The sequence below is a fragment of the Thunnus maccoyii genome, chromosome 9, assembly GCF_910596095.1.
Source record: "Thunnus maccoyii chromosome 9, fThuMac1.1, whole genome shotgun sequence".
Taxonomy (NCBI): Eukaryota; Metazoa; Chordata; class Actinopteri; order Scombriformes; family Scombridae; genus Thunnus; species Thunnus maccoyii.
Window position 1 is genome coordinate 19,780,400 of NC_056541.1, and position 25,650 is coordinate 19,806,049.

A 25,650-nucleotide genomic window follows, 5' to 3' on the forward strand; every position below is an offset into this window, starting at 1 on the left:
CAACAGAACACAGCATTGATTCTACAAGTCTATGAAACTCTACTGGAGGTAGAATCAATGCCAAGACACATCGAAGCTGTTCTGTATGCATGTGGTGTATATTGTATTGCAATATTGTATTTATATTGTCCTTTTTAATTTGAAGGATTTATTGAGGGATAATTATTTAATTTGTATTTTTTTAAAAATATCAAATAATGAATTCCTTTGTAATTTTGTCCATTTATTTATGGATTAAGTAATTGATTTGTTAACCAATTTATTAATTCCAGTTTTTATTTTACAATTAGTTATTAATTAATGAAATGCTTTATTACTATTTCCATGACACTTGTGGCCCTCCATACAGGGGCAGAGGAGGCCTTCAAACTCCTTTCAAACTTCAAACTGCTTTAACTCTTATATACAGTTCAGGTCAAATTTGACCCATTTTGACATTTGAAAGTAATAAAAACACCCAAATTTATATATTTTAAGCATGGCACTTTTCCTAAAGTGGCCCAGAATATACAAAAATGTTTCAAAATTATTTATTTTTGTGCCGATGGTAAACATTATCCACATAGAGGGTGTTCTGAGTCAGTGTTGATTGATGGTTTTAATGGTTATAATGAAACCTACCATTCAAATTTTGTTGCATCCTTCACTTTCAATAAATTAATAGAAATAATTATGGCTGTCATGTTCTCTTGTTTTAGATAACATGAGATCATAATGTAGTGTGATTGTGAATGTATTTTACTCTATAAATGAATAGTATCAAATCTAAAGACACACTCTCTCTGCTCTCTGAAACATTAATGAAGGATTAATCACCCATTTATTAATGACTGATAAGATATCTATGGATGCAAAATACATTTGTGGTTCAAAAGTTGGTTAGGCTCTAATTATAAAGAAATACTTAAGCTGGGAAGAATCAGAATATGAACGGTATTAAAAACACGGTTCAGTCTAACAACTGTGAAGTTGATGACTTGATAAAATTGCTGTGTCTTTTGAGCAGACATCATATTAACAAAGCCAGATTTCTTCAGGTTCAAAAACTTCAAAAACTTCAAAAACTTCAAACTTCAACTATTCATTTTTTTAAAGTAATATTTATTTATTTAATTATTAATTTACTTAATTTCTGTATTATGTATTATTACAGTATACTATTTTATTTCTGTTTGTGTTTTTGTAATTAGTAACTTTTTCTCCAATACTCCTTGTACTGTTGGTAGTATTGTAATATTACTGTGTTGTTAATAAAGTTTTTTTTAAAGATGTAATTTTTTTTAATGTCTTTTTTTCCTGTCTGAAAACGTGGGCGTTCCTACATCTGCTGCGTTCACGTCCAAAGGGACTGAAGGTGGAAATGGGAAAGATTAGCATGTTTCCAACTGGCGAGGTGCTCACGTCACAAGACAATTCAAAACAGTTGTAAAAGTTGGTCATGTGAGGGTTAAATAGTGTAGACTGAAAATATGAATCAATATAACTTTATTTCTAATTTACTTTATTTATGGGTTTAATTACCTTGGGACTCCTTCATGTTTGTTTGTCTTTTCAGGCACTTTAGACACTATTTATGCCATGGCCATGTCAGTCAGAAGTCAGAAGTTGCTCTGATAACCAGTTTCCTACTATAATAATATAATATGTTATATAATATGGAAGTGAACTTTGAAGTGAAGTGCCTGAAAAAAATAAAAAATAAGTATTTTTGATCTGGAATTGAAAAAAATAATCATGAACGCATCACTCATAACGCCCTCACAGACCAGGAAACAGTGCAGAGTTTTGGTTCGAGTGATTCATCTTTCCTTTCAATAAACGATCTTTGTTCTTCCTCCTCTCGCGGCAACTACAGGAACGCGCCAAAATAAGAAAACAAGCCGTGTGAGTGTCAGAAGAAGTGAGAGCAGAAACGTTTAAAGTAGCTAAAAAAAAACTGAAAACAAATGCAGCTTTTATTACAGACTTAACTAAAAAAAACCAGGACAGGGGGCTATCTTTTAGCGCTTTGTCGGTAGACTACAGATTGAAAATGGTTTTACAAAACAGTGGAAGGTACAAATCTGACCGAGGACAAAGTGGAGGAGACCAAGAAAACCAGTAAGTAGTTTCACCTCACGGTTAAACTGGAAGTTTGCCTTCAGTGTCTCTAGACAGCTGAAATATAGTGTTTATGTTTATGACATCTAATGAAGACAGAAGTAAAGTAAAAATCTAAAGTCAGATCTACTGTAACTGTTGTGTGTGTTTGAAACAGGGACGATGGCTCCTCCATGTCGGCCCTCAAGAGGCTGGAGCGCAGCCAGTTCACCGACGAGATGGACTCACGCTTCGGGTTCGAGAGGATGAAGGAGCCGGGGGAGAAAACCGGCTGGCTGATCAACATGCATCCTGTAGGTCAACACAGTGTGTAATGTTTGAGTGTTTATTTTTATTTATTTATTTATTTTTGTAGTTCTTACTGATATATGATAATAAATGTGTGACTCTTTGCTCTTTTTTGCACTTCCAGACTGAGATCCTGGATGAAGACAAAAGGATGATCAGTGCTGTGGACTATTATTTCATTCAGGAGGATGGCAGCAGATTCAAGGTGTGTTGGAGAAAAAGCAACTGATGCTGTTTACTGTTTACCAGCGTTACAAAACACTCAGTCCGCTGTTTAGAGTAACTATCATGTCATAATATCTATGAGAAAGCTCTTAACATAATCCTCCTGATGTTTATTCTGTCTGTAGGTGGCTCTCCCATACATGCCATATTTTTATATTGCCACTAAAAAGGTAAGTCCAAGTTTGTTTATTTTATATATATATTATATATATATACTTGTGTGTGTGTGTGTTTTATTAATTTTCACACATAAAACAAACAACAACAAAAAAAACATGACGGCACCTAAATCAAGAATCAGCCATGTAATAAAATACATTACAAGACTAATATAATACCAAAAAACAGATCTAGTGCATTCCAGTATTAGGCCACTAGTTTTCAGAGAAAGAGGATAGGAAAGAAGAGAATTCATGTCCCAAGTTTTACTTGTGGTTGATGTGAAATGTGAGGGTGTGTAAACGCTTATTTAAAGAAGATCTGTGTTTTGATTGCAGAACTGCGAGAGAGAAGTTATCTCATATTTGTCAAAGAAGTTCCAAGGAAAGGTGGCAAAGCTTGAAATTCTCCCAAAAGAAGATCTGGACCTGGTGAGATTACTGTTTGTTTGTTTGTTTTTTTTCTTTGTCCAGCTTTAAAGTGTCATTTTGTTTACAAAAATTAAAGATGTCAAAGTGGAATTTGAAGATTTTAACACAACAGCCACATTTTATTGTTACTGTTTGAGAAATAGTACATGATGTATTCAGTATTATTGATTAGTCTGTCAATTATTTTTTTGATTAGTTGTTTGGTCTATAAAATGTTGAAAACTGTTGATCAACAAATATTCAGTTTACTATTGTAGAGATCTAAAAAACCATAAAATATTCCCACTTAATAAGCTGAAACCAGATAATTTTGGTTGTTTTTTTTCCTCAAAATGATTTAGAACGATTAATTTGATTTTTAGAATAGTTGGCGATTTATTTTCTAATTGATTCATTGTTTCAGCTCTAGCATTGGCCTTACAGGTTGTTGATGTGAGATCCCATAACTTTACAAACACACTGAACTATTCTGGTCTGTTCTCCTCAGGCGAACCACCTGGTCGGACTGAAGAGAAGCTACATCAGGCTGTCGTTCAACACCGTGGACGACCTCATCAAAGTCAAGCGTGAGATTTCCCCGGCAGTGCGCAAAAACAGAGAGAGGGAGCAGTCCAATGACGCTTACACCTCAATGTTATCGAGGTAAAGACACAATGATACTGTTCATTTATAGCCAGATTTCCTCTGTTGTTTCCTTCTTATATTGATCTCTCGACACCCTCGGTGTTGCAGTGCCTTATCAGGTGGCAACGTGGCGGCGGCAGATGAAGAGGTGACGTTAAAGAGTATTTCCGACCAGTTAGACAACATAGTGGACATGAGAGAGTATGACGTGCCCTACCATGTGCGCCTGTCCATCGACCTCAAGATCCACGTGGTAAAGATCGATTTCTTTAATCCCAACATTTATATTACACAGATACGTGCGCTTCTTCTCCTAATCATCACTGTCTTTATCTCTCAGGCTCACTGGTACAACGTTCGATACAGAGGCAGCGCCTACCCACCAGAGATTGTTCGGAGAGATGATCTTGTGGAGCGACCAGTATGGGGATTTTGTTTTATTATGTTAGATCTGTCATCTTAAAGCGTTCATCTTTTCCGGTGACTTCTGTAAAGCATAAAGTTTCTTGTTCTTTTTAGGACCCTGTTGTTTTGGCTTTTGACATTGAGACCACAAAGCTTCCACTGAAATTCCCAGACGCAGAGAGCGATCAGATTATGATGATCTCCTACATGATCGATGGACAGGTGAGTTTTATCTCCTTCACAGTTTTGTTATGAAATATTCTGTTGATTGTTGTGTCAGTTTAACTTAACTCATGTCTCCTTTTTAAAGGGGTTTCTAATCACAAACCGAGAGATCGTCTCTGAGGACATTGAGGATTTTGAGTTCACTCCCAAACCTGAATATGACGGGCCTTTCACTATTTTCAATGAGGATGATGAGGTGCATAACTGGGTTGTTGTCGAAATACTGCAGTTTAATTGACAATGAAAGTGCGTCTGAGTATTTTTACTATATAAATGTAACGATCTGTTGTATCAGTGTAATAACACGCTGTAATCTGACTTCGGCTGCAGGCGGCTCTTCTTCAGAGGTGGTTTGATCACGTTCAAGAAACAAAGCCCAACATCTTTGTAACCTACAATGGAGACTTCTTTGATTGGTGAGTTATTGTTTTCCAGTGTCTTTAAAATGATTTCATTTATTACTCGCATACTACAACTTTTGTTTCCATTCTTTCAGGCCTTTTGTTGAGACACGAGCCGCCCTCCACGGACTGAGCATGCACAGGGAGATCGGTTTCCAGAAGGATAGCCAGGGAGAGTACAAGTCCAGTCAGGCCATCCACATGGATTGTTTAAGGTTCGCACACGTCTGACACTGTTAAAACGATATTTTACTTAAGTGTATACTTAAGTGTTAGGGTGAAATAATATATTAACTGAAACCTGTTTTTCCTCCATGTCAGGTGGGTTAAGAGAGACAGCTACCTGCCAGTGGGGAGCCATAATCTGAAGGCAGCAGCTAAAGCTAAGTTGGGCTACGACCCTGTGGAGCTGGACCCAGAGGAGATGTGCCGCATGGCAACAGAGGAACCACAGGTACAGAAGTGGACTTCCTTGTGCTCAGATCACATGAGAAAGAATTGAAATGGTTTGAATGCGTTTTTGCAATCTTGTTGACTTTTTTTTTTTTTTTTTTTTTTTTTTTTTTTTTTATAACTTTTCTCTCAGACTTTAGCCACCTACTCTGTGTCAGACGCTGTGGCCACATATTACCTCTACATGAAATACGTTCACCCCTTCATCTTTGCTCTGTGCACCATCATCCCCATGGAGCCTGATGAGGTTTGTCTATTGTGTCCACTTTTAAAATATAAAACATTACAAACCTTTTGATTATTACTGGTTTCTCATCTTCCACTGCTCATGTATCCCTCTGATTCCAGGTGCTGCGTAAGGGTTCTGGGACTTTGTGTGAAGCTTTGCTCATGGTGCAGGCCTTCCATGCCAACATCATCTTCCCCAACAAGCAGGAGCAGGTCTTCAACAAGTTGACAGACGACGGCCATGTCATGGACTCTGAGACCTACGTGGGCGGTCACGTGGAGGCGCTGGAGTCCGGAGTGTTCCGCAGTGACATCCCCTGCCGATTCAAAATGGTACGGTCCGTTCGCTTCCTCAACGCTTGATTCTTTGCTTTTATACTTTTTGTATATTTTTGAGCGTGACAGTCACTTATGATTTGTTGACAGAACCCGGCTGCATTTGACTTCCTGTTTCAAAGAGTTGAGAGAACGATGCGTCACGCCATTGAGGAAGAGGAGAAGATCCCCTTGGAGCAAGTCACCAACTTTAATGAGGTGTGTCTCTTTTTTGATTTGTCTCCAATTAGTGTTTTTTATTTTACAAAGTCGTCCCAACTATTCCCAGCGCACGCAGCGTGAAGTTGTAAAATGCTTCGGTATTTTTTCAGGTTTGCGATGAGATCAAAAAGAAGCTGACTTCTCTGAAGGAGGTCCCAAACAGGATCGAATGCCCCCTCATCTACCATCTGGATGTCGGGGCGATGTACCCCAATATCATCCTCACCAACCGCCTGCAGGTAAAAGGAAGAAAAAAAATGCATGGATGTAAGTAGAAGATATAGAAATTCATGAAACTCAGCACTTTATTTTCGAATGTCTACTCTAGCCGTCCGCCATGGTAGACGAAGCCACTTGTGCAGCCTGTGATTTCAACAAACCTGGCGCCACCTGTCAGAGGAGGATGGCCTGGCAGTGGAGAGGGGAAATCAGTAAGTCGGCATTGTATATCCTGTGTTGTTTCTTGATATGGCAAAGAACTGCTGAGCTAAAAAGAGATGTTTCCCTCTGTCTGCAGTGCCCGCCAGCCGCAGTGAGTTCCACCGCATCCAGCAGCAACTCGAGTCAGAGAAGTTTCCGCCCTTTTTCCCCAACGGTCCACCTCGGGCCTTCCACACTCTCAACAGGGAGGAGCAGGCCAAGCATGAGAAAAAGCGTTTGGCAGGTGCTTCCTTTCCGTCCAGCCTTTACTAAGTTTGTTCCTTGTTTTGATTTACTGTTTGTCAAAGCTCATCTTGACACGTGTTGTCTTTGTCTCAGACTACTGTAAGAGGGCCTATAAGAAGACGCACATCACCAGGCTGGAGGAGCGAGTCACCACCATCTGCCAGAGAGAAAACTCCTTCTATGTTGACACTGTGAGAGCTTTCAGAGATCGGCGTTATGAATTCAAAGGATTGCACAAGGTACCTTTTTTTAGTATTGATTGCAATGCAAAGCAACCCCTATTTAAACAGTATTTGTAATTTATTAAACAGGACCTGGAATTGCTTTTTCTGCAGAATTTCAAGATGTTCATCCATTAAACTCAACCTCATTAGTTTTCTAAATGCACATTTATAGTCTCCTCTGGCCCAACAAAAGTGGTTTCTTCAAACGCTTGTTTTTCACATTGTGAAAGGTGTGGAAGAAGAAACTGTCAGCAGCTCAGGACAGCGGAGACGCCGCCGAGGTGAAACGCTGCAAGAACATGGAGATCCTTTACGAGTCTCTTCAGCTGGCTCACAAGTGTATTCTCAACTCTTTCTACGGCTATGTCATGAGGAAAGGGTAGGAGTCAGTTTTCATCAGGAGATCTTTTATCCAATATCCTCTTACATGCACTGTTACTGTTACTGATACTGTTGAGTGATAACCGGTGCTCAGCTACGGATCTGATGTTGTCTGTGTTGTCTTTGTGTTTCCATCAGGGCGCGCTGGTACTCCATGGAGATGGCTGGCATTGTGTGCTACACTGGAGCCAACATTATCACTCAGGCCAGAGAGCTCATCGAACAAATAGGGTGAGTGTCATAACGATAATGTGATACGTAATTAAAGAAATTACATTTCTTTGTTCAGGGTAATGCAAGTCAGAATGCATTGTCAGCTCCAGCGCAGCAAAGATGGAGCTGGAAGGGATTTGCTGCCTTGTTTAACAATGTTTTATCAGCAGATCCTTGCCAGTATGTAGGCTTGTGTCCAGTTCCTCCAGTATTGTATCCTGCTTTTTTTTTCTCTGACCGTTGCAGTTTAGTAGTAGATATTTTGAACAGCTCAACAGTAAACTGAAAAATACCGCATTAAATTTCCTTTTCCACATCTACTTGTCTGCCACTCAGGAGGCCCCTTGAGTTGGACACTGATGGTATCTGGTGTGTCCTCCCCAACACCTTCCCCGAGAACTTCGTAGTGAAGACCAGTAACGAGAAGAAGCCCAAGGTGACCATCTCTTACCCAGGTGCCATGCTGAATATCTTGGTGAAGGAGGGATTCACCAACGATCAGTACCACGAGTTGGTCGAACCGGCGTCGCTCACTTACAACATCAGGTCAGAGAACAGCATCTTCTTCGAGGTGGATGGGCCGTACCTGGCCATGATTCTGCCAGCGTCTAAAGAAGAAGGGAAGAAGCTGAAGAAAAGGTACGGCAGAAGTGGTATTTTATATTAATTTTTATTAATTTATTTCTTTTGATTAAACGTACTGTACTGGGCTACCTGGTAAGGTTGGTTTTAAAATGTGCAGTGATTATGATGATGATGATTTTAAGGTTTCTCTCTTCATCTTAGATATGCTGTGTTTAATGAAGATGGCTCTCTGGCTGAACTGAAGGGTTTTGAAGTGAAGAGAAGAGGAGAGCTCCAGCTCATTAAGATTTTTCAGTCGTCTGTGTTTGAGGCTTTCCTCAAAGGCACCACTCTGGAGGAGGTCTACGCCTCTGTGGCCAAAGTGGCTGACTACTGGCTGGATGTGCTTTATAGCAAGGTAAAAAAAACTTCATCAACTGATGTTGTACATTTACATCATGCTTCAGCATTTTGTGTAACTTCAATGAGATAATAACCGCAGTATCATTTTCAGATAAAAAGGTCAAAACGTTGGCTCCAGTCCTTATCTTCATCATTAAAAGCTTATAGATTTCTTTCTCTGATTTTCCAGGCTGCCAACATGCCAGATGCAGAGCTGTTTGAACTGATTTCAGAGAATCGTTCAATGTCCAAAAGGCTAGAGGACTACGGAGAGCAGAAGTCCACTTCCATCAGCACAGCTAAGAGACTGGCAGAGTTCCTGGGAGACCAAATGGTGAAAGACGCTGGTCTGAGCTGTCGCTACGTCATCTCCCGAAAACCTGAGGGTTCTCCTGTCACAGAGAGGTGGGACAACGTGTCTAAAAATAAACACTCGTGACTCTGGGGCAATCCTAGCCAGCAGCGTACAACACGCACATGCACTTTTCACTTTTACACACCTGTAATTGACAAATTCCTACCTGAGGACCAAGGTCTGTAGCTGTTGTGAGTGAGAATAAAAATCAGGAGAGAAAAAATTAAGTTTCTCTGCTCAAGTTTCTTAGTCATCTCTCTCTCCCCTCATCTCCTGCCTACACTATAAACTGTCCAATAAAGCCACAAAATGCCTGAGAAATAAATCTTTGTTGGAAAACATGCTGTCAAGTGCACGTTAAATCATGATTGTTTTTTTGGTGTTAGCAAACCAAATAAAATTATCTCAGAGTTGTTTCCCCGATGTTGAACAAGCACTTTGTAATATTCCCCGAAGTAAAAGCCTTAATGTCTGATTGTTGTGTTTTTCCCAATCAGAGCCATTCCTCTGGCCATCTTCCAAGCAGAGCCCAGTGTGAAGAAACATTTCCTTCGTAAGTGGCTGAAGATGCCCAGCCTGCACGACTTGGACATCCGCACTGTAAGTGCTCAGAGAAAGATTTTATGCACATGGACACAAGCCTTTGTATCTGATTATGAATTTATTCCATCTTACATTTCTGTGTCGGGCCCTCACAGATCCTCGATTGGGGTTATTACATAGAGAGGTTGGGTAGTGCCATCCAGAAAATCATCACCATCCCCGCAGCTCTTCAACAGGTAAACATTTCATCAGTCTATCACTTTATCTCAAGTTTATGCACAGATATTTTTTTAACTGTGTCCGTTCATCATCAGGTGAAGAATCCAGTACCCAGAGTGAGGCATCCTGACTGGCTTCACAAGAAACTCCTGGAGAAAAATGACATCTACAAGCAAAAGAAAATCAGTGAGCTGTTCACCAGTGAGGGCAAGAGACAGGTAGGGTTCACCTGACAGCAAAATGTTCTGTCAAACTCTATTTAGTAAGACTAAATATATATATTTTGATGTATGTTTCTCTGGTTAACAAAAAGCATCTTGAAACACTAGCTCACCCCTGCTACCCCATACTGTATTATTCTTTTTCTTTAATGGCTTCTTCTCTTCCAGGTGGCTCATCAACTTCTTGAGGGAGGCCAGGCTGCTGACATTGAGGACTTTGGGATGCCACCCAAACCTCTGCAGCCAGCCATCCTCATCAGCACCAAGAGGAAGCGAGCTTCTCAAGGAGAGGACAGCCAGGTGGAGTCTCAGGATCTCGAGCTCACCCAGTCCTGGAGAGAGATCCTGGGACCACCCCCTCCCATGGGAAAAACACGGGTAGGCAAGCAACAATAACAACAAACTACTGCCTCCAGTCTTTGTCCGTCCATTATTTAATATGTTTAATAATATTTTTTGTATTTTCACCTAGATATTTAAATACATTTAAACATTTCTAATCATTCTTTTCAGAGTTCACTGAGAAATTTGTACAAAAAACAAGTTATTAAATCTAGTTTTAATAACTGTGTGTATACAGGAGGAGCGGCTTGTGTGGCTGCGTTACCACAAGAAAAAGTGGGAGCTGCAGCTGAGGCAGAGGAAGGAGAGGAAGAAGAGGAGGAGGCTACTGGACGGAGAGGCCCAACCTGTAGGGGGAGGAGTGATCAGAGACGGCCCCACCACGGGCCTGGGAAGCTTCCTCCGCAGAACAGCTCGCAGCATCCTGGACATGCCTTGGCAAATTGTGCAGGTAGAGCAAAAACAATTTCACCATCACCACCCTCTCTGAAGGACATAATTCAAAGAAAAATGTTCAATGTTGTACATATGAAAATGAAGAAATGGCTAATGTGATGTTTTCTGCCTCACAGATTGCAGAAACTAGTCACCCCGGTTTGTACAAGTTGTGGGCTGTGATTGGAAATGATCTTCACTGCATGAAGCTCAACATCCCTCGTGTCTTCTATGTCAATCAGAAAGTCCCAAAACAGGAGGAGGGAGCCACGTACAAAAAGGTACATAGTGAACTGCTGTTACTATAAATGGTTTGCAAGCATGTGTTGTCACAAATAGTTCAAATGTATTTGGTTAACAAATCATTTGGCTTCAGGTGAACCGCATGCTGCCTCGCTCCAACATGGTGTACTACCTGTATGAGTACTGCGTACCAGAGGACATGTATCAGGAGCACATCAATGAGATCAATGCTGACCTCTCGGCACCAGACATTGAAGGAGTTTATGAAACACAGGTATCATATATATATATATATATATATTCATAGCTTACTGTAACATAATGTGTAGTAATTATACTAAACTTCACATTATCAGTTTTCTCTCTATTTCTCCACATTGTAAACAGAAGCAGTGGTTCTATAATCTTCTTGTCCTCACTCTCTTAGGTCCCTTTGCTGTTTCGTGCACTGGTGCAGCTCGGATGTGTGTGTATGGTCAATAGGCACGTTGTGAGGGACATGGCAGGCAGGGAGGCTGACACTTTTGACCTGGAGCATCTGGAGATGAGATCTCTGGCCCAGTTCAGCTACCTGGAGCCTGGTAGGACCTGTCACACACACTGGTCATATTAGTTTTAATTCAGATATCTTCTTACAGAGATTATTGGTTTGTTTTGTGCTGAATGGACTGTTTAAACCATCAGCTTTTCCTCTGACCTAATGGTTTGAAGACCTCTAGCACAGTTAGATTTCAAGAAATGTCATGTTTTTAGCTAGATGAAAATGTAATTTCCTGACAGTAGATGTGACATCACCATGTTTTGTTTACTTTCTTCTCAGGGAGTGTTCGCCACATGTACCTGTACCATCACAACCAAGGTCATAAGGCTCTGTTTGGCCTGTTCATCCCCTCACAGCGCAAAGCCAGCATCTTTGTTTTGGACACAGTAAGAACAATACGTCTCTTTATTTCTTCCAGTGCCATGCTGTTAGTTATTTTACCTTATATGCTGTCAAGTGAGACTCTTAAACAGCCAACAAAAGCATGACTGAACTAAGACAATACCGTATGAATATGCTACTCACGGTTTGTCTTTATTTTATCCTCAAAGGTTCGAAGCAACCAGATGCCCAACATGAGTAACGTCTACACAGCTGAGCGCACTGCCCTCCTGGAGAAGATGACAGAGGAGCTGCTGCCTCCAGAGAAACACAACTTCGAGGTTCGGGCTGAAAACGACGTGAAGGCTATCTACCGCGCACTTCAACGCATATTGCTAAACTATAAGGTAAAAACAAAACACTTAATTATTTTCTAATGATTACATACATAGACGTTACTAATCAGGTTAATGTGACTAAATCGCCGTGTATAATCAAGTATGTGCTTTGTCTTTCTCTGTTTACAGGAGGAGCGCCGGGGGCCCACCCTCATCGCAGTGCAGTCCAACTGGGAGTTGCGGCGACTGGCAGCGGGGATGCCGGTGCTTGAAGAGTTCCCGGTCGTTCCAGTGCACGTAATTGATGAAATCAGCTATAATGTGCTGGACTGGCAACGCCATGGTGCCCGGCGCATGATCCGCCACTACCTCAACCTGGACAGCTGCCTGTCACAGGCTTTCGACATGGCCAGGTACACTACTCCGTTTATTCTGTTAGTATTTTAATCAAGCATGGACCTCTACTGACATGCTCTTTGTTGTTTCTAATTAAGTGTTTTTTCTGTAAGTCATTTTTGTTGACTGCTTTAAATTCTGTGTGAAGAAACATTTGAACTTTTAAAACTCATATAATCTCTCTCGCTTTCAGGTATTACCACTTACCTGTAGGTAACTTGCCTCAGGATGTGTCCATCTTTGGCTCGGACTTGTTCCTGGCAAGACATCTGCGGAAACACAACCACCTGCTGTGGCTTTCACCCACGGCCAGGCCAGACCTCGGGGGAAAAGAGGCTGATGATAGCCGTCTGGTCATGGAAAGTGATGACAGGTGCTCTGTGGAAATCAACGCTCAAGGATGCTATTCCACAGGTACATAAACACACACACAAACGCCAGTAATATAATATAAATTGTGTCCAAGAACAGGTTGAGCAAAAGATCATAGAACAATGTATGTTTTTTTAAAAGTGTCTTTGTTTTCTTTTAGTGTGTGTGGAGCTGGACGTGCAGAGCCTGGCGGTGAACACCATCCTCCAGTCGCAACATGTCAATGACATGGAGGGCGGAGCCAGTCTGGGTGTCAGTTTTGACGTGATCCAGCAGGCCTCTTTGGAGGACATGATGTCAGGAAACCAAGGAGCCAGTTCTCTTGCCAGCTATGATGAGACTGCTCTCTGCTCCAACACCTTCAGGTGTGTAAACATCTGTACATAACAATATAAATCCATATGCATGTGTGATCTAATAATACAGGTTGTAGTTACAGTGTTCATACTATATTCATGTTGTTTTCTTCTATATGAGCAGGATCTTGAAGAGCATGGTGGTGGGCTGGGTCCGGGAGATCACACAGTACCACAATGTGTACGCAGACAACCAGGTGATGCACTTCTACCGCTGGCTGCGCTCCCCTAGCTCTCTGCTCTACGACCCTGCGCTGCACCGCACCCTGCACAACATGATGAAGAAAGTCTTCCTCCAGTGAGTGCCACATTAAGAACTATTTTAGATTCATGGCGGAAGTTATCAGACCCTGCTATCCTTGGTTCATTGATGTATGATTCCTGTGGGGTAATTTGACAAAGTCCTTCCAGTAATAGTTCTCTCACTCTCTCAGGTTGGTTGCAGAGTTTAAGCGTCTTGGCTCCACTGTGGTGTACGGAAACTTCAACAGGATCATCTTGTGTACTAAAAAGCGGAGGATAGATGACGCCATTGGCTACGTAGAATACATCACCAACAGGTTAGATATTTACCATCTGCATGTCTCTATAGAGTGAATAGAAATCCTCGCATAGTATCACAAAATTTCGGTTAATTTCTAAAACACTAATTTATTATACAGTAGAATAAAATACTGCAAAATGCAAAAAGTATATATCTAAAAAGGCTTCTCAGTGAAGAAGCAGCTGAGCTAACAAATGAGTGTTTTAATCTGATTGTCTTATGTTGTTTCCCTCAGAGAAAAAAAAACAATTACCCATTAGACAATTAGATGTTTATGTTGTGGTCTCCATCATGGAAAGTGAATTTTATAAAGCAAATCCAACAGAGATTGCCCATTGTACTAATGGGAGCGTGAACTATAAAGTGCAGTTGGACGTAGGCCAATATATCAATATAAAACCGATAATGTAACATAAAACTATATATCTTGCATATCTATAACTTATTGTAATAATGTGTTCTAACTTTTCTGGGGGGTTCTTTTGTGTAAATATCTTACCAGTCATCCAAAACATTGTAACATCTTACTGTAGGTTTCACATTGTATGTTTACCCAAAACCTAAAAAAAAGTCACCTCCCTAACTGTTTCTCCTTTAGCATACACTCTAGAGAAATCTTCCACTCTTTGTCCATCTCCTTCTCGCGATGCTGGGAGTTCCTGCTGTGGATGGACCTGGCCAACTATGGCGGTGTGAAGGGCAAACTGCCTTCCAGCGTCTTGTATGGAGAGGTACTTCAAACCGCGCCTTCGGCCTTATAGTTTATTTGCATTTATTACAGTTAAAGTCCCCTTCAAGTAGACGGAGTAGATCATTTTAAGGATTTTGACGAGATAATTATGGAAAAAAACATATCGGACACAAAGTATTATTCAAAGTACAGTATTTTATATAAATATTATATGATACATAATTATATAATATAGTGTGTCTGGGGAGGACTTTTAACTAGCCTGAATATAAAGTTAATTCTCACCTCCATGGTTCTTTTTTTTTTTTTAGGATGGAGTCAAACAGAAGAAAAAACAAAGAGGGGAGGGAGATGAGGATGGTAGTGAGGATGAAGATGAGGATGAAGACAACGTTGAGGAAGATGATGGAGATGGAGAGACGGACGAGGTGGAAGAGCTGATTGAAAGCAACTGGAACATCATGCAGTATCTGCCTCAAACCGCCTCCTGTCAGAATTACTTCCTCATGATTGTCTCAGGTAAATGTGACACACCTGTGGTACAACTAATGAGGTTTTGTGGACTTTTTATTCTCAAAAGACACATTTGAGTTTTCAGAGTAGATGTACACATAATAGATGTTTTCTTTTCTCATTTATTTCTCTCTACCATCTCTCATTTTCCTCCCCAGCCTACATTGCAGCAGTGTACCACAGCATGAAAGAGGAGCTGAGACGCAACACTCCAGGAGCAACACCAGTCAAGAGACGTGGAGGCAGCCAGGCTTCCCAGCAGGCGGTGGGAGACTTGAGTGCTCTTCCTGGTAAGCCGCTTCAGTTACTAAAGACTTCCTTTGTGTTTCTTAGAAACTTCACGTTACACTCATTAGAGTCACCTCCAGCCAGTGTCTGTTACCTTTAAACCTATGATGGGTAGATTTTAATTGCATTTAGATAGATTTCATCTCAGATGTGCGTTTTGTTTTTTTTAACTCTCTCCCACAGGAATGATCTCCTTCTCCCAGGAATATGTGTCCAACGAGCTGACGCAGAACTTTTTCACCATCACGCAAAAAATCCAGAAGAAGGTGACGGGTACCAGGAATGTGACCCAGCCCTCAGAGATGTTCCCCGTCCTGCCTGGTTCACACCTGCTGCTTAACAACCCAGCTCTGGAGTTCATCAAATATGTCTGCCAGGTAAATACTGTAACTGACTACCACGTTATTGACCGGACAAAATAACAGAAACACACCACAATTTTCATCAGATCAACCAATGATTTTATTTTCTCAATTCCCTCTTTTGTCTCTTCAGGTCCTGTCACTAGATGCCAACATTGCGAACCAGGTAAACAAGCTGAAGAGAGACCTCCTGCGCCTCGTGGGTGTTGGAGAGTTCTCGGAGGACGCTCAGTTCCGGGATCCCTGTAACTCTTACATCCTGCCAGAAGTCATCTGCAACCACTGCAACTTCTGTCGTGACCTTGACCTCTGCAAAGACCCATCCGTGGCACAAGTAAGAGCTGAGTGTCACAACCTGTGTGCACCGTTTTCAAAAGTTAAAGTAATTTATCAGGCAAAATTAAGATGATTCGACTACATAACAAAACTGCAAAAGAACATGAGGTGTGGAGATCAGTGGTGTCACTATTGTAGGGTTTGCATGAGAGTGAAGAGACTGTTGGTAGCAGCCTAGACTTTTTGGACTGGGATCATCAAGCCCAGGTTCCCAGTAAGCACTGATTACTAACCCAGTGAGTTAGTTATAAGAGCACTGCTGACCAGGCAACAGCAGGGGGCATAATAATTACACTGTTTTAAAGCTGCCATTACTTATATAATGTATATATAAACTGTGTTTTACTCTCTTCAGGATGGATCTGTCCTGCCTCAGTGGTTCTGCTCCAACTGCCAAGCCCAGTACGAGACCGAGTCTGTTGAGATGGCTTTGGTGGAAGCTCTACAGAAGAAACTGATGAGCTACACACTGCAGGACCTGGTGAGTAAAAATGCTCATGTCTACTCAAATGATACAACTACTTGACAAAAGAAGAGTTTTAAACATGCGTCAGAGGGTTTTCAGTCATCATAAAGGGTAAGACAGTGATTTGATTGGTAAGATGCAGAGCTGAGGACCATTAGTACCAACAAAGTAACCTGTTAAAGATGTTCATAGTGAAGAACGTCATTAATAGTATTAAAGCTGTTATAACACAGCTAACAATACATGTGTACATTGTCAAACGATTTCCTCAAAGAAGAACCGATACCTAAGAACTGAAATACAGTAGAAATCATGGAAGATTACTAACAACTTCCCAGGAGCTCAGTTATGTAGGAAAATGTTATATATGATGCCGCTGACACTGTGCACCAAACCTTATTGCCAAGCAGTACCATAAACAAATCACGTGACCCTGGTTGTGTACAGTAAAGCAGCATTTGTCCAAATTTCCTGTCTGAAGCTACCTGCTGTTTAACAGTCTGCGTATCATTTTCAGACATTTTTTTTCTTCTGAAGTTATATCACAGCCTCACGATCTTTGTGTGCTTTTAGGCGTGTACCAAATGTAAAGGGGTGAAGGAGGCTAACATGCCCCTCTACTGCGGATGCGCCGGAGACTTTGACCTCACTTTCCCAGCAAAGGTTTTTACTCTTTAAATGCATTACATTAAATCATGTAGTGATTAAAGTCTATGATTATTACAATTTGATGTTGTTCTTACTTCTTTTTTTCCCTCTTTTCCTCCTTTAAAGAGCTTTGCAGAGCAGATCACAGTGTTTCGGAACATAGCATCCCACTACAACATGAGCTTCTTGGAGGAAACCATTGACTGGCTGCTTGCTATGAGTCCACAGATCAACACTCAGTAAACATGACATCTGCCGCTGACGTCCAACACTCCCTCAGCTGCATCTGCTAGTTAATTTTAATTTGGGAAGCACTTGATGCTGAAACTCTCGCTTACCGATGTGATGCACTTGTTCATCACTCTCGATGACTTCTATGTGTGAGTGTATATTGTGGAAGAGAAAAGTGTGCACTGTAGATATGTTTGAATTTATGATCATGTCATTAAACTTATGTATGTGTGTAAATTTCTGATTTTCACTGTCAATAAATATTTTTTCCAAATGTTTTAATCATGAGCCTGTATGTTTTTACTGCTCAGTTGTTTCCTTCTGCTGTGAAATCTACTCAGTACTCTACTCTGTATTAAGGACTTCAGCTCTGCCACACAGGAAGAAGCATAAACATGCTGAGTGCCATCTTCTCTGGGGACCCTCATCAGTCTGCAGTCACACACTGACTGCTTCCTCTTCACTTGGCCGTTAATGTGTCTGTTGGAGCTTCAATAGCTTGTGACCTGAACTCCACCAATTTAACCCCTCATTTATTCTGTCAAGCTGCTATGAAAGGTGCAAACACATGACTGAAGCCACATTATTGCATGCTATATAATATTTTAGCTGTTTTTCTTTGGTGTGGCAGTTATTTTTTTACTGTTACTGAATGTGGAGAAAAAGTAAGTCTGGATCAAAATGATCTTAACCCATACGCCTCCATCCTTTTAACCTCATTGTCCCACAGATGACTCGCTTTGCCTGCTGATGGGCATCTCCCAGACACATAATCACATTTCAGACTCTGAACTGAACTGAACTGAAGCACAATTAGATTGGCTCCTCAGAGCTTCTCACTGACACATATCTGTACATGTAGGTTGAAGAATGAAGGGATGAGAGCATATAGAGGAGCTGTGACTCCAGATTTTACATTTTACATTATTAACCTCTCAGTCAGTACATCTTAACAGCGCTTTCTGAGCTCAGTAGTGAAATGAAACCTCACCATTGCCTTTATTCTATTACAGTAGATCATTTCACATCTAAACATATGATTTCCAAGCTGACATATGGTCGTCCATTGTGCTCCTCCACCCATCATGGCAGATATTGATCCATTAGACTTGAGTATTAAGTCTTTTTTCACCGCTGACGTTTGTATTGCTCTCAAGCGTCCAGATGGATTCACACTTCCCCCACAATCTTGTTAGAGGAACCACTTTATGGGAAATGTCGGTGTTATTCAATTACAGCTCATTGCTCTTCTTGGGCGTCTCCTTGCTGTTTCATCCAGCATCCTCTCATTATGCTGAACACATCAGGTTGAAAGGCAAAGCAAATTAATCTGAATATTTAAATACAGCATTTTATGTTTGTAATGATGCAGATTTAAAAGAGCAAAGGTCAATATTTAATTGTATTCAGTACAAATGCTTGTATAAATGCTTATTTCTGACATAAAGGTTTATATAGGTAATTTATTGTTGTCTTGAATGTCAGCAATACATTGATAGAAATTGACATAATGTAGTTTGTATGGTTTAGTGTCTTTTCGTATTCAGAAAATAAAAATTCTCTAAGTTGCATTAATGTCATCTGTAACTGTGTCAAGTGAAAAAGAAACTGAACTTATTCTGTTGTTGAACAGTTGAGGTCCATGTACAGATCAACAAGTTTTGAGATAATACATGAACTATATCTGCAACTCAGGCAGCAGAGACATTGTGAGACCTGGCTGCCTTTCAGAAAGATGCTCTCTGTCACTGTGGTTCTCTCTCAGTTTATTCCCACTAACAGCAGCATAGCAGCCGGTCCATCACTGTGCTGCTGCAGACCCCTGAGAAGAGTTGTTGTCGCCACAGTCGGCTGATGGAGAGGAGGGTCCACACGCTTGTCCAGCAAGGACTGAGGCAACTGTGATGACATCACAGCGGTACACCGTCTGACAGGTCTGAATGGTTTGAGCCGTAGCTGTTGATGTAGCTGAGCTCTGTGGAGATGGGTACCTTGGGCTTCTTGATAACCTGTGGGGGAAAATATCCTTCACTTAGACATGATACTACTGATACCACTATAATATACTGGGAGTTATTAAATGTAATCCTTCCACAAACAATCATCCCGCAGAGGCAATCAGAGAGAGAAAGCAGAGTGAGAGTTCAGCCATGATGCTGTAAAATACCTTCTGCATTTAACATGAATCACATTTAAACCATCAAATCAAGTACAATGCCCTGACTGATGTTTCCTTCTGAAATGGACACCTGAAAGTGAAGAGATTAATCTTAACCTTTGCAATAACACGACTGAACCCATCAGAGGTCACGTTCCTGAGTTATGCCTGATGTGGTCCCATTTTCAATTCCTCAGTCTTTAAAAAGGCAAGGTAAGAGCAACCATGAATTATGGGTGACACTTAACAATAGGTCGTTTTCACAGCAGACACTCAGACTTCTTATAGTAGGAAAAGCACAGATGTTACTGACTACATTAATGGTGGCTCCAGTGAGCCGTGACAGTGAAACAGGACCCTGAAACTGAGGCAGCTAAATGGAATTCAGCCATCATTCATTTTATTATTTACACCTGTGCTTTTCCCACTGTGACATATCAAAAACATAAAAAAGGCATATACACTACACAAAATACATTTTTGAGAATCCTGTTATCTCTGGTTTGTGACTAAGAAATTATTTTCTAGTTAAAACTCAGTATCTACCTGCCAGTTTGGTATGATGATGCTTTTCCTTTATCTTGAATGGACACAAAAATAGTAAATCATCTTAAAGTAATCATTAAGTAATGGAGGATTCAGACAGACTGATCCGTATGATGCACCAAATTAATAATTAATATGTACATCATTAGTCATCTTTTCAGTCATTCAAGAACTACTTACTAGCTATTCATTAATCATCAGTTAGTTTCTGATATGTTCTCTATTCAAATTCATGTGTGCTATATTGTAAGTAATGCCAAATAGATCTGTACATATTCTTAAAAAAAGATTATTGACAATGTATCTCGATAGCTATTCTTTCTGAGGTATAAAACCCTATAAAATGCCCTGAACACAGACGCCCCATGTGCTGCGGTTAAATATATGATGCTTTTTACTCACTTCATCAAACTTTCTGTCACTGTAGATTTCATTCTTGTCAATAAACGTCAGCATGATCCAGTCACAGATAATGGTACACTGAAGAAGGTGAGATGAAAAAGAAAAAGCAGTTTGTGGTGGAAAGAGCAATTAAAGAAGCTGCAACTTCAAAAATCACAAGACAAGAGAGGAATGAAGTAAAAACTCACAATCCCAACTGAAGTCAAAGCTGTCACTGTGCTGATGATGGTTGGGATGGGACTGAATTTACCTGCCTACAACAAAATTACATGCAAATATTACAATGACAAGCTGAAAATAAACTGTAGTGATGACAGAGTGTCTACTTACTTGTCCATGAACTATGACGTCCAGACGGATGCCGTAGGCCTTGATAAGTGTCCGAGACTCTATCCCATCCTTGCTGTAATATTTGGCAAACCTGGACAATTAAAGAAACAAAAAACTCAACACAAGCCACAGTAAAGGTCGCAGTCTAACATTTTGAACATGAAAGTCATTGCTTGGTGTTGGGGGTCACCTGTAATAGTAACCAGAGCTGGCCTGATCCTTTCGGAGATCAAGACGTCGGAAGGAATAAGTGGGTTTACAGTGTGAAGAATCCAGGTCCAAGTCACACTTCCAGTTGATGAAAACCCCAATCACTCCTCCCTGAAAAAAAGCAGATAATAATTATACCTTAAGCAATGCTACACTGTCACATAGTATTTCATTTTATTAACACATCTCTGTGTCATCCTGAAGACTTCATAGAGACAGTAATGTGTCGTTCAAAATAAGATATATATGTGTAGAAAAAGATCTTTGAAATCAGAAATCCTGCATCAAAACATTAGCTGACTCAGTGGTGAAGGCCTCATACTTACAGTCCTGCAGAGCTCACTGAAATTCTCCCTAGCTTGATCTGCGATGTAGCCCAAGCGGAAGTTTGGACAGTAGGGCTCTTTCTCCTCATCATAATGACACTTACTGAGGTATTTCCGCATGTCGCGCTTGTTTGAGGCGTCCTTGATATTTCCCCTGTCGAAGATAAAAACAGGAGTTGTCGCTGAAGCTGAAAATTGTCAGAAGCATTGGCTCCTGTGTGTGTGTGTGTGTGTTTGTGTGTTTGTGTGTGGAGGTACTTTACCTCAGCACTTTAAATCTGGGGAAGTGGATAGAGTTCCTGATGAACACTGTGAAATTGATGGCCTCCACTAGAGCTGGTTCTCTGTTGAAGACACTAAGTAATCAATCATTCCCAAGAGTAAGACTTTAAGTAAGACCAAGACCTTAAAAGCCCTTAAGAACATGTTACACCAGTTCACTAGCTCCCAGTACGGCACAGAGTCAACTTCAAAATCCTGTTGATAGTCTATTAAGCACTTACTGATTTGGCTCCTCACTATGTTACTGACCTGCTCACTGTCATAGGCTACTTTCGGAGACAAAGTTCAGACTAAAGACCAGTTAATTGGGAGCAGCTTATCCAATTGGGGACAAAAGCTGTGTCCCCAATTGGGAAAAAGCTGATTCTTGGGTCAGTGGTTAAGATTAGGGATAGGCAAGTAGTTGTTATGATTAGCATTAGGGTAAGTCTCCAGGATATGAATGTAAGTCTATGTAATGTCCCCAAAAGTGACCATGATATGACGTGTGTGTGTCTGTGTGTGTGTGTGAGTGCTTGATTTGGTGGTCAATTTTAATTGTTGTATTTTTATATTTCTGTATTTTTAAACTTTGCTTTAAAATGATTTTTATCATATTGATCAATTCCTTTTATGCTGATGTTGAGCGCCTTGCACTGCCATTGAAAAGTGTTTTACAATTAACTTGACTTTAAACACTAGATGTTAATTTGTTTTTTCTGTCTGTGTTGCTAACACAATATTCAGCAGCTAACACCAACTGCTGCATTACCGTTACCTGTTGGATGTTGATTGATTAATGTGTTATGTCCTATATGGATGTAAATTGAAACTTTGTAAATGAATTTGAAAGCTAAACAAATTTATACTTTTGTGAATACAGTTCCCTTCTTACTGTCCTAATTCATTCTTACAACACCTTTGGTCTAACCATGGATGGGTTACTGAACTAGGCCCAAAGGGGTAAAAGGGCCCCTACGTCAAAGCCTCAGTAAGAAGTGACTTTTATAAAGATTTATTCTTGCAAAGAGAAAGGGCAAAAAGTCGCTCTGACAAACGGAGTGAATAGACAAAACATTCACTCTGTTGTTGTCACAAAAAACAAGACCTCATGACACCTTTAAAGGGGGTGATCATCCCCTCAGGTTTTATGTAAGATATTTAGGGCTAGTTCAGTTTATGTTCAGTATTGATGCTGTGCAATATGACCTCTGAAATCACAAAACTAAAGAACTGTGTGGTTGCCTCATCACTGAAGGTGGTTGTGGTAGTGTTGTTGGGGGGGTGGCAATCATTTCCATATCTGTCCATAGATCTAGCTATTGTTTATCATACCCATTTTAAAAAAAAATTCTTTCATTGAATTTTGCTGTCCAATACTATTTTCATGGGTCAACTGCTGTCTTGAACCTTTATTGGATGTGTGTTAAGCTCACTGCATAGCTGTGCATCTACACGTATAGTGAGGACAGAAGAAACTCAACAAAGCTTTGTCCAGACGCCCACCATGCCTTTCTTGGAGTAAGAATAGTGTAAAGATATTGAACTTACTGTAGTGATAATCGAATGTTTTAAAAAATTCTATAATGACTCAGCTTCCTGTCAAGGGGTCTGTCCTCTAAGTGCCTCTCCCTTGGTTTCTCTTTTTCTTTATGTGATATAATAAGGTGTTGCGTGTTGTTTTTTCTAAACTTGGTCTGTTGCACAAAACAGTACTGCTGTTGGTCTATGAAGCCCCTTGAGACTCTCTTTGGATTACTGGGTGATTCAGACCACCTTGGCGAGGAACACCTGAATCACCTGCCTTACCGTACTACAGCGTGCTCCTCAATAGGACACCAGGTTTGGATCTCACAGGTTTTGAAGGTTTGGTTGTAGTACTGAACACATCTGCCTGTCCTCCTGCCTGTGAGAAAGTGTTTAAAACAGAGTAAATCTGCAGCAAATACAGACCAACCGAGCATGAAGACAGATTTTTTGAGAAGTAAAAACAGTACCATGGCCATTAAAGTCAACCTCTCCCTGGACACAGTCAGAATCTGTCGTACAGTTGGCGTTGGCAACACGAAAATACTGAAGTAAAACAAGATGGATGCTCAGTGTCTGTGTAGTTAACACACTTTTTTTATTACATTGTCTTTTCCTGCGTACTTGAGAGAGCTTTTGTTGACCACTCACCTCAGCGCAAGTTCCTTGTCTCTGGTCATACGTGACTTCTCGTCTCAATATTGTGCTAATGACATCACCACCCTATGAGGGAAATGCCACAAAAAGACTATTGGTCTGGTGTAAAGATAATAATGCTGACACAATATTGATTGTGAGACAGTTTCATGCTGCAGTATTTTTTCTTTTTAACTCACCTCTGAGGGTCGAGCATACTCCACAGTGTCCAAGATTTGATCTCCATGAACTGCTGAGCCTTTCATGACAGTGTAAACAGAGCTTTCTGGGCGGGTTTCACTTTCTTGGTATGCTTTCTGACTTATAAAGACATACCTTCAGGATGATAGAACAGACAGAAGCAATATTACATTTTCTGTCATGATGTCAATTTTTACTGGCAGTATCAGGTTACCCTGGATCTGCTCAGCCATCTCTGCTGAATCCCAGAAAACATGACGCACTCCAGTCATAAAACTCAACACATCTAATCTAAAAAGTCATTTAAAATCTGAAACAATCAGATGAATGATAAGATTTTCACACACATTAATGAAAACTGCTCTACTAAGACCAAATGTGTAAATATGTGATAATGGACAGACTCAACCATGTTTCTATCAGCTATGGAGTTTGTCTGTTCCCAGGAGTTAATTGCAAATGAGAAGCATTTCCTCTCAACAAAATTGCTATTTTATGGGTCTGAGAATTTAAAGACACAGAGCATTTCCTTTTACTTACACACATTTTTGACACACAAAAGCATATTGTTGGCAAATCAGACTTTTATATTTGTAATGTGTCATCCCTAAAGGAAGCATTAAACAAACACATTATACATCTGATGATAAAATATGTAGAAAAATCAATAACATTTCTGTTTTAAGTTACTACAGCCTCTGAATTTTGTAGATCATCCTTTATAGTGCAAACGATAGGCACATAAATACACAAACATGAAGCTTACCAGATGAAATAGGTGATGACAAGAAATTGAACACCCCTGTATATGACTCCAAGAGTTCTGTTTTTAACCACCATCATCTTTGGGGTCTCATAGTCCCAGAAACCAAGAAAATAGTCCTTCATACACTCATGTAGTCCCATGATGAATTTATGAAATGCTCCACACATATTGTGAGATGTCCTGTGTAGTGTCTTGAATCTAATTTCTTAATGTTTCTATCTCTCTGTAATCAACTTTCTATTTCTTTCTCTCACTCTCTCTCTTTGCTCAGCTCCAGTCTGCATCTCTCTCAAGCATCCCTGTCCAAAGCCAGAGAAAGGGAAAAGAGAAGGGGGCGTGGTTGAGATGTGGTGACAGTTTATTCTGATGATTGTGCAGCTTCATGATGTGTTTCTGGATCTGACTTAAAATCTGACACATTTCTTAAAAGGGGTCTTTGTGTTGTGTTGTTTGTTTGTTGGTTTTTGGATTGTATTACCTTTTATTCCTATTATTTATTTATTTTCTATTTTATTTATTTAATTGTGGTAATTTTACATCATTGTCTTTGTGGGTTTTTTAACATTGTTGTAAGAAAAGTGCTATACAAATAAAGTTTATTAGCCTATCATTATTATTGTTATTATTATTAGTAATAGTAGTACTAGTAGTAGTAGTATTAAAGAATACATTTCATACAGTTGTGCACAGGAATCTTTTGGGGGCGTTTTTAAACCTTGTCAATTACTCTTTTGCTTCTGTTTTATATCTGAGTGGGTTTAAAATTAAGTATTATATTGTTCCATGTCTTGTTTGTATTATTTGAAACTTGCAATACTTATTTCAGTGCCATTGCAGTGTTACTGACGGACTAAGTGCAGCAGCGCATCATGTTGATATACTTATTTTATAAGTTACATTCAGTCAGATTTAGTAAAAACGGATATAAAACTATTTTTTTTCAAAGAGCAACAAAGAGGTGTTCTTTATGCTTTCTTTTTTATACAGGCGGATAAAAGGA

At 40.1% G+C, this 25,650-nt stretch overlaps 2 protein-coding genes across 2 annotated transcripts; one reads left to right on the forward strand and one right to left on the reverse strand.

Moving 5' to 3' along the window:
* Positions 1–1,834: 1,834 nt before the first annotated feature.
* Positions 1,835–17,569, forward strand: pole (polymerase (DNA directed), epsilon). The gene is made up of 48 exons (XM_042421907.1): positions 1,835–2,100; positions 2,258–2,393; positions 2,513–2,593; positions 2,739–2,783; positions 3,111–3,203; positions 3,691–3,845; positions 3,936–4,080; positions 4,168–4,248; positions 4,347–4,454; positions 4,543–4,653; positions 4,788–4,873; positions 4,954–5,073; positions 5,180–5,312; positions 5,445–5,558; positions 5,660–5,872; positions 5,966–6,073; positions 6,187–6,315; positions 6,405–6,507; positions 6,594–6,740; positions 6,836–6,981; positions 7,197–7,345; positions 7,486–7,578; positions 7,897–8,199; positions 8,347–8,542; positions 8,717–8,931; positions 9,379–9,481; positions 9,580–9,660; positions 9,739–9,861; positions 10,033–10,242; positions 10,445–10,657; positions 10,779–10,922; positions 11,018–11,158; positions 11,312–11,465; positions 11,705–11,811; positions 11,977–12,153; positions 12,274–12,497; positions 12,674–12,894; positions 13,013–13,217; positions 13,333–13,506; positions 13,643–13,768; positions 14,351–14,483; positions 14,755–14,962; positions 15,115–15,246; positions 15,428–15,621; positions 15,740–15,940; positions 16,298–16,423; positions 16,982–17,071; positions 17,183–17,569. The coding sequence occupies exons 1-48, from the start codon at positions 2,033–2,035 to the stop codon at positions 17,297–17,299; spliced, it is 6,882 nt and encodes a 2,293-aa protein (XP_042277841.1). The 5' UTR covers positions 1,835–2,032; the 3' UTR covers positions 17,300–17,569.
* Positions 17,570–18,732: 1,163 nt separating this feature from the next.
* Positions 18,733–25,077, reverse strand: p2rx2 (purinergic receptor P2X, ligand-gated ion channel, 2). The gene is made up of 12 exons (XM_042421928.1): positions 24,651–25,077; positions 23,884–24,019; positions 23,699–23,770; positions 23,518–23,593; positions 23,330–23,426; positions 21,523–21,603; positions 21,260–21,413; positions 20,914–21,044; positions 20,724–20,814; positions 20,582–20,647; positions 20,394–20,471; positions 18,733–19,296 (listed from the first exon to the last, which is right to left on the reverse strand). The coding sequence occupies exons 1-12, from the start codon at positions 24,815–24,817 to the stop codon at positions 19,198–19,200; spliced, it is 1,248 nt and encodes a 415-aa protein (XP_042277862.1). The 5' UTR covers positions 24,818–25,077; the 3' UTR covers positions 18,733–19,197.
* Positions 25,078–25,650: the final 573 nt, after the last annotated feature.

Coding starts and splice junctions, on each gene's coding strand:
- pole (XM_042421907.1), top strand. CDS start 2,033: ATGGTTTTACAAAACAGTGGAAGGTACAAATCTGACCGAGGACAAAGT. Junction 8,543..8,716: donor TGGATGTGCTTTATAGCAAG/GTAAAAAAAACT, acceptor CTGATTTTCCAG/GCTGCCAACATGCCAGATGC. Junction 12,498..12,673: donor CAGGCTTTCGACATGGCCAG/GTACACTACTCC, acceptor TCTCGCTTTCAG/GTATTACCACTTACCTGTAG.
- p2rx2 (XM_042421928.1), bottom strand. CDS start 24,817: ATGTGTGGAGCATTTCATAAATTCATCATGGGACTACATGAGTGTATG. Junction 20,815..20,913: donor AGCTCTGGTTACTATTACAG/GTGACCCCCAAC, acceptor TTAATTGTCCAG/GTTTGCCAAATATTACAGCA. Junction 20,472..20,581: donor CTTTGACTTCAGTTGGGATT/GTGAGTTTTTAC, acceptor CACCTTCTTCAG/TGTACCATTATCTGTGACTG.